This window comes from Adiantum capillus-veneris, chromosome 28 (genome assembly GCF_014529385.1).
Source record: "Adiantum capillus-veneris isolate H3 chromosome 28, ASM1452938v2, whole genome shotgun sequence".
NCBI classification, from domain to species: domain Eukaryota; kingdom Viridiplantae; phylum Streptophyta; class Polypodiopsida; order Polypodiales; family Pteridaceae; genus Adiantum; species Adiantum capillus-veneris.
Window position 1 is genome coordinate 78506037 of NC_140958.1, and position 13819 is coordinate 78519855.

Below are 13819 nucleotides of genomic sequence, written 5' to 3' on the forward strand. Positions count from 1 at the left end.
GTTGAATGAAATCCAATTTGTAGTTGTGAAGGTTGGAATTCTTTATGCTTTGTTCACTTCAATGGATTATCCCCAAAGATTTTTTCCCATAAATACATGTAATGAATTGCAGGTTCCAATCCAACCTGAAAGCCATTCATGTGGATGGAGGGTAGTGACAAATGCCAAGCTCCTCTTGGCCTTCATATACTGCAATGACAATCAAGATATAGAAGTATAGCATATTTCATATTTGCCAGCTGTATTTTTTCTCATTTTATTGTTCCTAAAACTTGCTTTCTATTGCCTTGTATAGATCAACAGAGAGTGCTATAGTGAGAACCATGTATGGTTGACAAGAGCAAGGATTATCAAGTATAAGAGGTATTTAAAGATGATGATGTTGAAGAGAAGGGGAAAGCAAAGCTGGAAAAGGCAAGTGAAGAGGAAGAAGAGAGTGGTGAGCAGGAAAAGGCAAGTGAAGAGATGGATGATAAGAGAAAGAGGAAGCAGCCTTCAAGCCCTCCTGCCAAAGATCCCTTTTCAAAAAGAAAATCTCCCAGGACAAAAGAGCCCACTTCAAAAAGAAAATCTCCTGCAAAAGAACCAACCCCATTAAGGAAGTCCCCTAGGGACAGGAAAACTCATGGCAGAAAACTATTCTAGCGTATTAAAGCCCACTTGTATCCAATTGTCTATTCTATAGCCCACTTGTAACCAGTTGGCCCTTGTATGGACCCTTGTATGTAAGTGCAAATATTTGAAATTGAATACATTTTGATCACCTTGTTTTAAGACTCTGTTACAAAATCAAATCATTGAAGTAAAATCAAATCATTGGATGTTTGGAAAAGTTGCATTGCAATAACAAAATAAAGATCCTTTTAGATCATGTGATACAAAATAAGATCCTTGCAGGTCATGTGATACAAAATAAAATCCTTGCAGGGCATGTGTTACAAAATTGCCTTGAAGGATGTTTAAGGCACCAAATGTACAATGCCATCCAAGATGTCCTTGCCCTGTAGCCTCTTTTCATTCCTTTTTGATACCTACAAAAACAGTCCAAGTTAAATAAAGAACCAATAAGAGAACAAGAGACTTTTAGGCACAACAGTTACCTTTCCACCATTTACTTGAAAGAAGAATGTTGTGGGCAGTTCAATTTCATCATTTTGCAGGTCCAATCTCAATTGTTGTAAGCTACACATGCCTCTTATCTTTACAATTGACAGATTCTCATTGTTTATGTCTTCTATTGGGCTATCAATGAAGTCCTCCATGTATTGATCAAGTGGAGTTAGCTGACCACCAACATAGTGCCATCTTCTGTAATAAAATGACATAATGAAGTTTTGTGTCCCTATCATGTATTTGCAAGCAATTGAGCGAGCTTGCACATTACAAGTGATTCCATTCACTGTTTTGGTGTTCCAACCCTCATCCACAAATTCAAGTACATTTGCTGAGTCAAAAGTCTGCACTGAAAACATTGTTCTAGATTTTTTGACTTCAGCATTAGAGAAGAAGTCTACAAAAACTGTAATGGGCATGAATATAGAAATTTTACTCTGTTTGCTTGCTATGTTTGCTTTCAAACACTTTTGAATCTCACAAAACAGTTTGCACCTGTAGCCCTCACTTGTATTTGAGCTAGGGAGTGACCATTCTCCACTTTTGAAATCAGGCAAGTCTAGCTTGGTTGTGGATCCAAGTTCTCCAGTCCTTCTAGGTGGAACATAATAATGGTCAAAGAAGAATATTCCATTCTCTGCCAGTGAAACCTTAGTCCTTCCCTTGTATATTTCTTCACCAATTGATCCATGACACACATCCAGAATATTCATAACACATTCTACTGGCTGCCATTCCATAATGTTTGAAGGATACAAATATGTACAACAAATAACCTTATACAACATGCATTACAAATAAGGATTTAAGTTAAGAGACTTACAGTTTGGTCTATGTAATGGCAAAGCAGAACTCTCTGAGTCAATATGCAGATCTTTATGCATGTACACATGCTACACCAGCACCTCTTTGATTGATTTTTTGTTGTCGCCAAAGCTGAAATCTTTAACAATACCCTTCCATCCCGCCAAGAAAGAGTTTTTGGTGGAAGACTTTATTCTCTTGTTCTATTGCATCAGTATCCTTTGTGTATAGTTATTGGAATCCATTGTCCATTTTGATCAGTTGTGTTGTAAGTGACAATGGCTTCAATGGAAGTTCTTGGTCGTTTTGATCGTGATGAAGATTCCATGGTGAAAAAAGAAATGAGCAGAGAAGTCTAGTCTGAGTTCAAGAGAAGAATAAGCAGAATGTGCAAAAAACTGTTCAAATCTGGAAAAGATCATGAGATAGAATCCAAACGTTGTTTTATGATGGCGACGTGCAAAATGAAAACAATATAATATGAGAAGTACGTCTTTCTAAAAGAGACAGCTATTGAATGCCTTTGGACTTTTACTTGTTTACATTGCTATTTACCAGCTCAAAGTTGTGGTAAAGATAGAATATTTGCTTTTTTTGTGAGTTTTCAAAAATAGAGGTTCCGTAATGGAAGCCCAGTAACGATTGGTTGAGACCACTCTCTCTCTCTACACGCTAAAAGGCACAAAAATGACCTCAAAATTCCCCTAATGCAATTGTGAGTGAATTATATTCATCATCTCAAAAAATTACAAGAACTTGCCATGCTCGTGCCGAGCCATGACACCATCCAGAGACCAAACTTACATCAGCTATCTGGGAAGCCACCCCTAACGACCAACCCCCATGCCCTTGATACACCAGGTTCATTATCATGTTCTTCACTAATCTTCTGGTTTCATGATTTTTCCCTTACCTAAGCATTCCGCTGACAACAAGGCACAAGTAACCCTAGACCAATCATCCGAGTCTTGCTTGCGCCCAAGCGTCCATATTAGCACTCTGCTTTCTTGTATAATTTATGCGAAGCTTGCCACCTCAGGAACTCCTTCGAACACAAGGCGGTTCCTTGTTTGCCATACATTATGTAAAAAGCAAAACCTGATAATTTGAGTGCAGATGAAGATGGAAGGGCTACCTAAGTTCTTACCTCCAAGGAGTAAATCAATCTTGAAAAAACCAATTTTCCATGTTCTTTGGACCCACTTGCAAATTTTTCCTGTAAGGCCTCTGATAAAGTCTATCTTCTTAGCTGTGGGGTATCTACAAGTTTTTCGGCTGCATGGGGAGTTGCAAAAGCTAAGAAGGGTTCAACAATCACAATTTTTGACCTTGAAAATTATCTTGTAGGCCTAGGTAATCTTTCAAATGAATTACCACACATTTTGGATGCTAAACCTATGAAACAATTTATTGCGGATTATGACACAAACACGTCAATAGTTACAAGAACGTGTGGGATGCATACATTAATTTATTAGTGCCTCAGATTCCGTGCCGAGATTACTGCAAGAAGGAAAAGTGTAGCTTGTTGCAGTTCCCACGCGCTGGGCTGGTTGTCGACCGACGCGCTCCTGTCTACACCACCCTAGCACAACTCACTGGAGGTAGCAAAACGCAGGGCAACCACAGTGAAGCAACAATCACTGATCTCTGTACCACCACCAAGCAACAATCACTCTATTACTACTCCCCGCTGGTCTATGTACCACCACCAAGCAACAATCCCTCTATTACTACTCCCTGCTTTTGTCTCACCTCACATGCTCCTCCTCTTCTTCCTCTGCTGTGAGCAATCGCCTGCGTGTCCTCAGCTCTACCTACACATGTTGGCCAAGCGCCCTATACTGACTGAGACACTACGCGTTCGCCACCCCAGCTCCGTCGCAGCTTGAGAGAGACAGAGAGAGAGAGAGAGAGAGAGAGAGAGAGAGAGAGAGAGAGAGAGAGAGAGAGAGAGAGAGAGAGAGAGACAGAGCAGACCCTCTCCAGGACAGGTGCGCCGCAGGTCGGCAGAGAGCAACCGCCTCTCGCGTCCGCGCCTGTCGCCCTTCTGCCCGAAATCGACAAAAAAAAATCACCTACGTACCTACAAAAAAAAATCAGCTCCCCTCACTCACCTCCTGACACGTGGCTCTGTCCCCACCACTTTCTCACGGGCACTTTCCTTTTTCTTTAGCTTTTGCGCGGTATCTGAGCAAATACCCTCTAAATTGACCGGCTCGCTTTTGTCAATTGTTGTAATGTCGCAATTTTAGGGGTTATAGAAACTACCACACAAAAAAAAGAGGTGATAAGACCTCCTTGAATCTTTTTGTTTGAGCTCTTCTTGTCCTCGCGCGGGTAAGTTTTTTTGAGGGGGGGTTAGGTCTTCTAAGCATGTTTCAGGTGGTCTCTTGGACTCTTCCATGATCTATCACAAGCCCATTGTCAGTGGTTTGGGCTTGAGGGGCGGATTTTTGGGCTCAAACCCTGTTTGGTCTAACCTGTAGGATCATTCCTTGTCTGCACACCATTGTTTTCGTAGAGTACATGGTTAAAAGAGAGTAGCTAATATTAATCTAGCTATACTGTATATGTACATGGTTTTTCAAATCAAATATAACATGTTATTTTTGGTTGTCCTACTTAGTACTACTGGACTACGATCCACAAATACATTGATTTCTACTTGAGATTCCAAGGAGATCTCACCATCCTAAAGGAAAAGTCTTGTTGCCTCATCGTTTCCACCTATCACCTAAGGCCCTTGTCACACTGGGGTAGGGGGGCGGCGTGGCTTGCCCGGACATCTTCTCAAAGTGGTGGCCAACTGAAAAAGTATTAAAGGGGAGAGTGCATGAGAGAGATCTTGAACATTGTTCAATAGCGTGAGGTGCGGATGCTTCACCACTTGGCCGCTGTTGAGATCAGTGGCCAACATATTAATATTGAACCAATGTGACATGAAAAGTCTGTCCATCCCTGCAAAATCCCCATGGGCGCCCGTCCTAGTGTGACAAGGGACTAACACTAGAATGGTAACCTAACATGCAGGACATAAAAGTGTCCTTTCAGGGTTTTGGGAAAAAATTCCAAAACCATAGTAGATCCACTCATTTTGAAAAATCCTTTCATGAGCTTATAGTTCAATAACTACTACATATGGAAAAAATGAGACTTGTAATTTTTCTCATCCCTTGGTCTCTACAAGCCTCCAAAGTTGATGGACCAGTGTATTTTGCCCAAAACAACAATTTCTTACGGTTGATTGCATACAAGTAAGAGTGGAGATTTTTGTAGGACATGAGATAAAATGCCCCGTTAACTTGAATGGGTTGGTGACCAAAACATATGGTTGATTTTACCTCACTAATTTTTTTTTGGGCAAAAGAATTAGGTACAAAAAAGTTGCATTTTTGCCATTCTACGGACCTATCATCAAAGTTTCTATAGTCACGCTCAATACAGATACTATATACCTGTTTTCTTAGTTCCCTCCGGCCCTCTGGATTCAAAAGGAGCTATGGAGCATGTCAAAAGGATAATGGATCTCTTACAATTGGAACCTTGGGGGCAATGATAAAGTGCTAAATACAGCAAACATGAAAAAATTGGGTTTAGCATTAGACCTCTAGAAACCCATAAAAACTACTCAATATCTAGCCAAGTTTGTAGTCTATGATTAGATATGGTCACTACCTACAAAATACACACAATTGGCCTAAGAAACTAGCAATATTGAGAAAGTTATACTTGCTACTCTAAAATGTATCGTATTCTTCAGCAATCAAAAAACTCAACCATCATCATATACTTATGCTATATAGCATATTAGGTCCCCCAAAACTCAAGGAAGATTAGCTTTATGTTATACATTACACTTACACAATCAAAAGTGAATTTGGATATCAAGAAAGCCACCAAAAAAATCATAAAAGAGCTAATTTTGGGCAAAAAACAGGATTATGCAATTCTTGTAAATTGGTCATAACTTTCAATTTTAACATTTAGCTCTCCCTACAAGCATCAAAACATGTTGAGAACTATGAAGGCCTAACCTCTAGCCATATAAACCTCACAAACATGAAGTTTAGAGTGGTATAGTTGCCAAAAATTGAAAAAAAGCCAAACACAGGACCCGTTTTTTTACACAGTTTAGGTTCAAAAATGTTGTGCAAGAGTAAGGTTAATGGTGAAATCGATACTCAAAAAAAAATGCTAAGTTTTTTTCAGCTCATAAGGCAACTTTGTGGATATATAGCACCTAGAAATTCATTTTCATACTCTTCAAATAATTCAAGCAAAATGGTCACTTAACAGGACACAAAAGTGTCCAAGGACATAAAAGTGTCCTGTTACCATTCTAGTGCTAAGGCTCTGCAGCTCCATCCACGTAGTCTACTCTCTACGTCACACCCGTCATGAGAAACCCTCCCTGCACTACAACCATGGTTTGCTTCAATCTCTCATACCTTTCAGTTGATGCCCTCGATGCGCAACCGTCCCCTGCACACAGAGATGCATGCCTATACTGAGGGTCCTACCTTGCAAACAAACGAGAGAGAGAGAGAGAGAGAGAGAGAGAGAGAGAGAGAGAGAGAGAGAGAGAGAGAGAGAGAGAGAGAGAGAGAGAGAGAGAGAGTGAGATGTAGTGCATCCAGCGGCCCCATCTCCCCTCTTCTGTAACACCCCGTCCTCTGCCCGATCGATCTACAGATAAACGTTGTCCACTCCAGCAACCCTTTCTATCATCTCCCTCGCAAACAGTTTGCATATGATTCTCCCACTCTCACAATTGTTAGACCCTTACCTAGCCTCTTCCACACACACACACAACTTGTCCTAGCCTGTGTCTTCATCCCTCACTCTCCACAATGCGTGCCTGCGATCGTCTATAACGGAGCAAATCTCTCTCTCTCTCTCTCTCTCTCTCTCTCTCTCTCGTCAGCTTCACAAGGCCATGTGTCTGCTCATGACTTCGCATTTGCTACTCATTCTTTGCTGCCGCTGCAAGTGTTGCCTGGCATCCCATCTGCTTTCCTTACCTTGTTCAAGAGGTGTTAACGGATGAAAAATGACCCTTTCTTTTCCCTCGGCCAAAGCCCCTATCATATAATAAAATGGGAACCCTTGCCCTAGCAGCTTTGCACCTCCATCACTGAGAAATAAACAAAGAGGTGGGGCCTTCCGCATGCGCATATAAAATAGCACGATTGCCCAAGCACTTCCATCTCAAGGACCTACTGACACACGGCCTCTCCCTCCCTCTCTCTCTCTCCCTTTCACTTCAATTTTTTGAGGGTATCTCACCAGATACCGTCTAATTTGACCTGCTTGCAAATTTGGTTGGGCCTACTCTCTCCCTTGTTCTCTACTACACGCTGTCCTACAACTACACCTATCAACACTGTTAAGTAGTCTTCCAAATTCGCATGGAATCTATGACTCCTAAAGCAAAGAAAAACTAGAGTGCATCGTTGGCTGCATTCGTATTGAATTAAGATTAAGTAAAATATCGAAAACTATATATGCCATTTCAGCACTTCTCAAATGAGAAAAAAATTTGTTTATTTGATGCTATTAATTTGTCTAAGATATTTATTAAATGGGAGGAGAGAATTCAAAATGGAGGAGAGAGAGAGAGAGAGAGAGAGAGAGAGAGAGAGAGAGAGAGAGAGAGAAAGAAAGAGAGTTCATCAAAGGTTGTTTGATTTTTTTATCCGAGAGGAAATGAAGCACGGAGAGAGATTTCATCAAAGCATGTTAGATTTTTTTACCTAAGAGTGTTTCGGATACCAATTGTCGTGGTTCAGAGGCGTTCTTTGCAAAAATGGGATACCGATCATAGTGCTTCAAAGGGGTACCTCGCAAAAAACCACAAGGAGGGTTAGAATTTTGTCAAGCTCAACGTTCATGACCATACAAGATGTCAATGTTATTAATTGTTTGTTGTTCCATTTTCATGTTTCAAAAAAAAAAACATGCAAGTCTACTTACATGGGGGAGTTTGCACAATCCTCCCCAATTTTTATAATACGAGGGAAAGTGCCATTCCCACGGCAGCGTGCAATTTTTAGTGCATTCAAAAACTTGAAAATTCCTGAACTTTTCTAAAGTTTTTTATTTTTTTACATGAGTTTTAGTTATATACAAGTCTCACTTCAAAAAACTCACTACTGGGTACTCATAGTAACCTGACAACTGTCTGGCGCTATACTAGCGACTTGCCTTGCATGTACATGTGCTTGCTAAAGCAAGCTAAAAATACAACCAAAAGAAATACCACACACACTTTTGAATCTGGGCATCTTGTACATATGTACAAATTTACATATGTACATATGTACATATGTACAAATTTACAAAAAACGGGATGTCCAAAAATGCACCCAACATAGTTTGAAACCCCTACTTTGCTAGAGCATTCATGCTGAGCAGCAGCATAAACATTAGGTCCACCTGGATCAAAAGGCCAAAAAACAAAAACTCCAACTTCAAGAGCTGATCTCAGTCATAATAGGGCTCTCAATATCAAAGCATGATCTATAGGTTTCATCCACTCTTTTTCAAGGATAATTTTTTATCCACAAACGCCACATATGGACTCTCATTTATCACCATAGAAGGCAAATAATTTGGCAGTAGCTTGTCTAACATGCCACCAAATTTAAACGAAACCATCATATTCTCATGCATAGACAAATCATTTCCTTTGCCTTCTACAAAGCATCCATTCATTGAAAGCATGCCCTCCTTTAAAGGTTAGCCATCTTCTACACAATGTGTCATCTCCTTCACACAAGGATCAAGCAAGTAAGCATCAACCATCTAATCATAAGGCATCAAAATTACATTTTCATTGATTTTCACATCAAAACCTCTAAATTCTCCTTATTGGCTAGGTCATGGCTACATATATATTATTACAAATGCAATCACAAGAGTCCTCATGGACAATCTCCTCATTAATGTGGTCCACAACCTTCTTAGGAGCATCAACACTCTCTTGCTTAGATTTGGTTGGAGGTTATATTTTCATTTTGAACCATGTGCTTGCATACAAGATATAGTAAATGTGAAGAAAATTGCATTAGTCCAACTTAAAATACAACCGAACTAAAATATGAGGTTCAAGGTGCTTGACAGAACTTATCTGATGCAATGCACGCTGCATGGGGGGAGGGGAGAGAAATAGATAGAGAGGAAGAGAGAGATGGAATTAAACATTTGAGAGAGACAATCACACCTCAATTGGCATGCTATGGCAGGTGCGATTGTCAAGAACACCTTTCATACTTTATCTGCAAACATTTTTCTAATAATTTCTTAAATGTCAATTTTTGACAATGACTTGAGATAGTGATGAACAGAGGGAGAGATAGTTAGAGAGAGACTAGAAAAGAAAGGATGAATCTTGACTGTAGAGTTGTGAATTTGTGATTGTAAGCACAACTACAAACAAAGTAGAAAGACAGTGATTCCAAGCCTAATGAAATTGCTACAGTAACACAAAAATTTATCTATGAAAGACTATAAGAAGCAATCATTCACAACGACTACAAAGATTCGTAATACACTATGCGAGTAAAAATTTGACATGGCTCTTCTAGTTGAGTGCTAGGAGGATCTAGTTCCACAATTTTTGAACGTGGCTCAATCAATGATGCTTTTTGTAATGCATGATCCACCTCCTAAGCAAGATTTCTATCTGGCTCTTGAATCTCTCTTAGTCGTTGTGTTTGCATTTCAAGAACTAAGCATAGTTTGTTGGAGAAATCTTCATTGCTCTCATATATTGTCATCATTTGACCCATCTAGCTCCCCTGCAAAGTCGTTGCTCCACAGTCACCTCCGTACTGCATGACTATGTTGTTCTCATTGTATAATGGGCAAGCAGCTGCCAAAGAAACCAATGTCCATGTTCCATACATCCTGGAGACACAGAGATTAGTCAAAGACAATAGAGAAACTTTACTTTGCATTAGGGGTGCCAAAGTATGTAATTCTAGGACAAAGACGCGTAGGCAGAGGACAAAGTAAAGAAAAAGTATGTAATTCTAGGACAAAGACGCGTAGGCAATTACTTTTTCTTTACTTTGTAGGTATGCGCAGTGGACAATTACCTTACATGCCTTGAACTAGAATATGATGCTAACTATGTTCTTTCGTGTATTAGGTGGTTTTGGGTTTGCAAGTTTGACATAAAAGAGGTCAGGAGTTTGCAAGAAATTCTCAAAATTGAAAAATTGGAGCATATTTTTAACCCAATGCAGATGGCACGCAGCTTTATAAGCAGAGTCTACTAGGATTTTCCATGGTTCTTGGAGTATGGTGAGGGATACTTCCCTCCAAAAAAGCAGAAGGCACACAATGATGTTGTGAAAGATAGAGAAGTATGGTGAGGGATACTTCCCTCTGCCTACGCGTCTTTGTCCTAGAATTACATACTTTGTCTTTACTTTTTCTTTACTTTGAACTAGAATTACATACCTACAATTACCTTTTTCTTGCATCGGCCAATGCCTTGCTCACCTCAGCTCATAAGCAAAGGTCTATCTCTTATGTATCAACGTAGAATCTTCAATGAACGAATCCAGGTCCAAACCAGGCATCAATTGAAAATGTATATTGCGAGTACAATTGTATACATTCTCTGCCTTTCTAACAATGGAATACCAAAATACTTTGATCCTGAACCACTCTCAAAAAGCAGCAAACTCTCTTGTGACAATGAAAACAATTGATTTGTCAAAATGACTAAATCTATCAACATGACTTGGCAGTCCAACAAAGAGGCAGACAAATGTACCCACCGCTCTGAGGAATTTCTAGACTATTCACATTTCCCAGATCACCGGATGCCATTGCACACAAGATGAAGGTTTTCTTGTCTGGCAGAAGAGATGAACATGCCAACTCATATAATATTTCCTCTATTATCCACTTTGGCGGTCTAGTCCACTTGATTGCGTGGACTAGAGGGAATTTCTAGACTATTCACATTTCCCAGATCACCGGATGCCATTGCACACAAGATGAAGGTTTTCTTGTCTGGCAGAAGAGCTGAACATGCCAACTCATATAATATTTCCTCTATTATCCACTTTGGCGGTCTAGTCCACTTGATTGCGTGGACTAGACCGCCAATGTCCTACACAAGGCAGGTGTATATTGTCCTGCAGACATGAAGACATTGATCAATCAAATGTATGGATCTAAAACTTTTTGACACTCAATAATTGAACACTTTCAAAACACATACTGGATGTAGCAGCTGAGACATTAGAGCTGCAAGTACATTGTACCAAGACTTCTTTCCCACCCTTTTATATATGTCTGCCTAGTTGTATACAACACATGGTAGTTTCTCCATGATTGCTTCCTTGGAAGCAAGACCCATTGCTCACACCATCCATAACATGTCTGTGTATGATGTAGACACGTTTCTTGTTTCATTCAATCTACAAGAACTTGATGCAATGTTAAATATTAGTCAATCTTACACTATTTCAAGTCAATTGCACACTCAAATACACTAGAGAGATATAACTTGTTTATACGCATCACTATGCTTAGCATGTCGGCCTCATTTGAAAGGTCTAATTTGAGTAATTCCACTTGTACTTGAGGGTGTGTAGATCTGCATATTTCTTGTAAGAAACACCTAACATCATAAAGATGGATTATCAGTTGTATTTCTTAACATACACGTAAGTTAATACTATCGGCAATGTAGCTAGAATTAGGACGAGGATGGGGTGTAGGAGGGCCTCTTTATTTGCCATGAGATTATGGAGGTGATTAAGATTTTGACAAATAGGTGTATGCCATGTGTGCAAGAATGGTGGGTGTGTAAGAGATGTGAAAAAGTGGTCAAAGGATGCACTTTTTACCCCAAAAAGGAGATGGATGATTTTATGATTTTTGACCTTCCATAACTCCCACATATAATCTCCAATTTGAGTGGAGATCATAGATTTGCAATTTACACATTGAGCTCTTTCCATAGATATGCTACATGATATGGTTTTACCCGCTAGATTTTAAATTCCATTTTAAGGGGAAACTTTGAATTCAAATAAACTAGCCGTTTTGCCTGTTTGAATTCAAAAGCTATCCTTTGATTACTTTTTAATACTAAAGGCTTGCCTGCTTTAAACTGCCAAATAAATAGGCCCTCCTAGACCCCATTCTCTTTCTAATGCTTACTCTCTTTCAGTATTCCCATCTCGCAGCGAGACTATGGTTGCCATGCCAGGTATACAAGATTTTACCGCATACATCTCTCTCGTAAGTGTTCAGGATTTCAGCCTCAAACTCATTGTTTATTGCAGGCCACAAGGGATCCCATGTCTTCTTGGTGTCATCGTCCACATCAGTGATTGGATATCCCGCTGCATCAAGAAAGCATATGAAGCTTCCCTTGGGTTTGTAATACCTCTCCACCAAGAATGTTTCTTCAAGAGGCTGCAAAACGCTTGGCATCCCAACTAACTTGTCTTACTTTTTCTAACTTCACCAAACGACACAATGGAGCCCAAGGGAGCAGGAGCAGAGATTCATGCTCTACCTGCAAGAAACAATATATGTCAAAGATCAATTCAAGGGACATTTATACTAAGCTTTTAAACCAAAAATTTCTAATTTACCTTCAAATTTCCTAGATGCTTTGATAACATATCTTGTCGAACTATAACGTCTTCGTTGATGGGAAATTCTCCCCCACCGTTTGCCCGTGCAGCCATATAAGCCTCCATTTCTCTATCATCCATCTCCTTGTCAGAATTGTATTTGTCCTTTGCAAACCCAGATGATGCTCGCTCTTGCACTTTAGCTTTTTCTTTTGCAGATTTTTGGAATTTCTTGATTGTCGCGACAGGTGGAGATGCCACCGTACTAGCTAGTATGCTATTTGAAATAGTCATAGCAACAGATGAAGATAGTTCTTCTTGTTCTTTCCTTGAGATCTTGGTGACCTGCTATCAAATAAATAACACAGTGTAAATTAAATAACATACAAACTTCTAGAAACTATTTGAAAGATAATACTCAAATACAAGAAACAGAAACTTTTGGGCAAATGAACCAAGCAATTACCACATCGGTTTTTGGCCATGTGACAAGGCTTTTTTGTGCCTTCTTCACGGTATTCATCTTTTCATTCGTTGAAAGTACATGGGATAGAGGAGCATCCTTGCCATCATACACTTCTAACACGGCAACATAAAAACAACCTGAAGGCAATCTGCTTCCATGTAACTTTGCCAAGTTCAAAGTCTTCTCGATTTTCCGTATACCAATCGCTTCCCCGTTATAAATGAACTCAACACTAGCACTAATATCATATTTCTTGGCCATTGGAAGATAACTAAAAGCCTAGCACAAAATACCAATCTGCAAAAAAGAAACACATGTTATATTAGTATCACTATTTATTTTCTTTTTTGCTCTTGAATTTCTTTATCTCAGACAATCCAACTCTCTCTCTCTCTCTCTCTCTCTCTCTCTCTCTCTCTCTCTCTCTCTCTCTCTCTCAATCATCTTTCTCTCTACTATATTTGAATGTTAAATTCAAACCTTTATCTCTTTCTATCTGTCTATCTCACCCCTCTTGGACTATAACCATCTTTATCAACCTCATTCTCTCTCCTCTCTTGTGTCCTACAGCCCTCTATTGCTCTCTCTCTCTCTCTCTCTCTCTCTCTCTCTCTCTCTCTCTCTCTCTCTCTCATCCTAAAACCCTCCCTCACTATCTCTCATATTGATCATAAAGACATCTGAGCACTACTGCTCAATCACCTACATGAACAAGAGAGTAGACAAAGAAGGAAGAAAGATACTGGTAGAGAAAAGTTATGCATTGTACCAATCTAGAGGATGAAAACACCTTGACAATGCTAGACCTCGTAATCACCAAAAAACG

At 39.6% G+C, this 13819-nt stretch overlaps 1 protein-coding gene and 1 pseudogene across 1 annotated transcript; both read right to left on the minus strand.

The window, feature by feature from the left end:
• Positions 1-3357: 3357 nt before the first annotated feature.
• LOC147420732 (uncharacterized) lies at positions 3358-4430 on the minus strand (annotated as a pseudogene).
• A 5280-nt stretch (positions 4431-9710) lies between these two features.
• Positions 9711-13050, minus strand: LOC147420733 (uncharacterized). The gene is made up of 5 exons (XM_086504577.1): positions 12994-13050; positions 12546-12872; positions 12416-12466; positions 12161-12363; positions 9711-9828 (listed from the first exon to the last, which is right to left on the minus strand). Exons 1-5 carry the CDS (start codon positions 13048-13050, stop codon positions 9711-9713), a joined length of 756 nt encoding a protein of 251 aa, XP_086360703.1.
• Positions 13051-13819: the final 769 nt, after the last annotated feature.

Coding starts and splice junctions, on each gene's coding strand:
- LOC147420733 (XM_086504577.1), bottom strand. CDS start 13,050: ATGAATACCGTGAAGAAGGCACAAAAAAGCCTTGTCACATGGCCAAAA. Junction 12,873..12,993: donor CATGGCCAAAAACCGATGTG/GTAATTGCTTGG, acceptor ATTTGATAGCAG/GTCACCAAGATCTCAAGGAA. Junction 12,364..12,415: donor GGGCTCCATTGTGTCGTTTG/GTGAAGTTAGAA, acceptor AGCGTTTTGCAG/CCTCTTGAAGAAACATTCTT.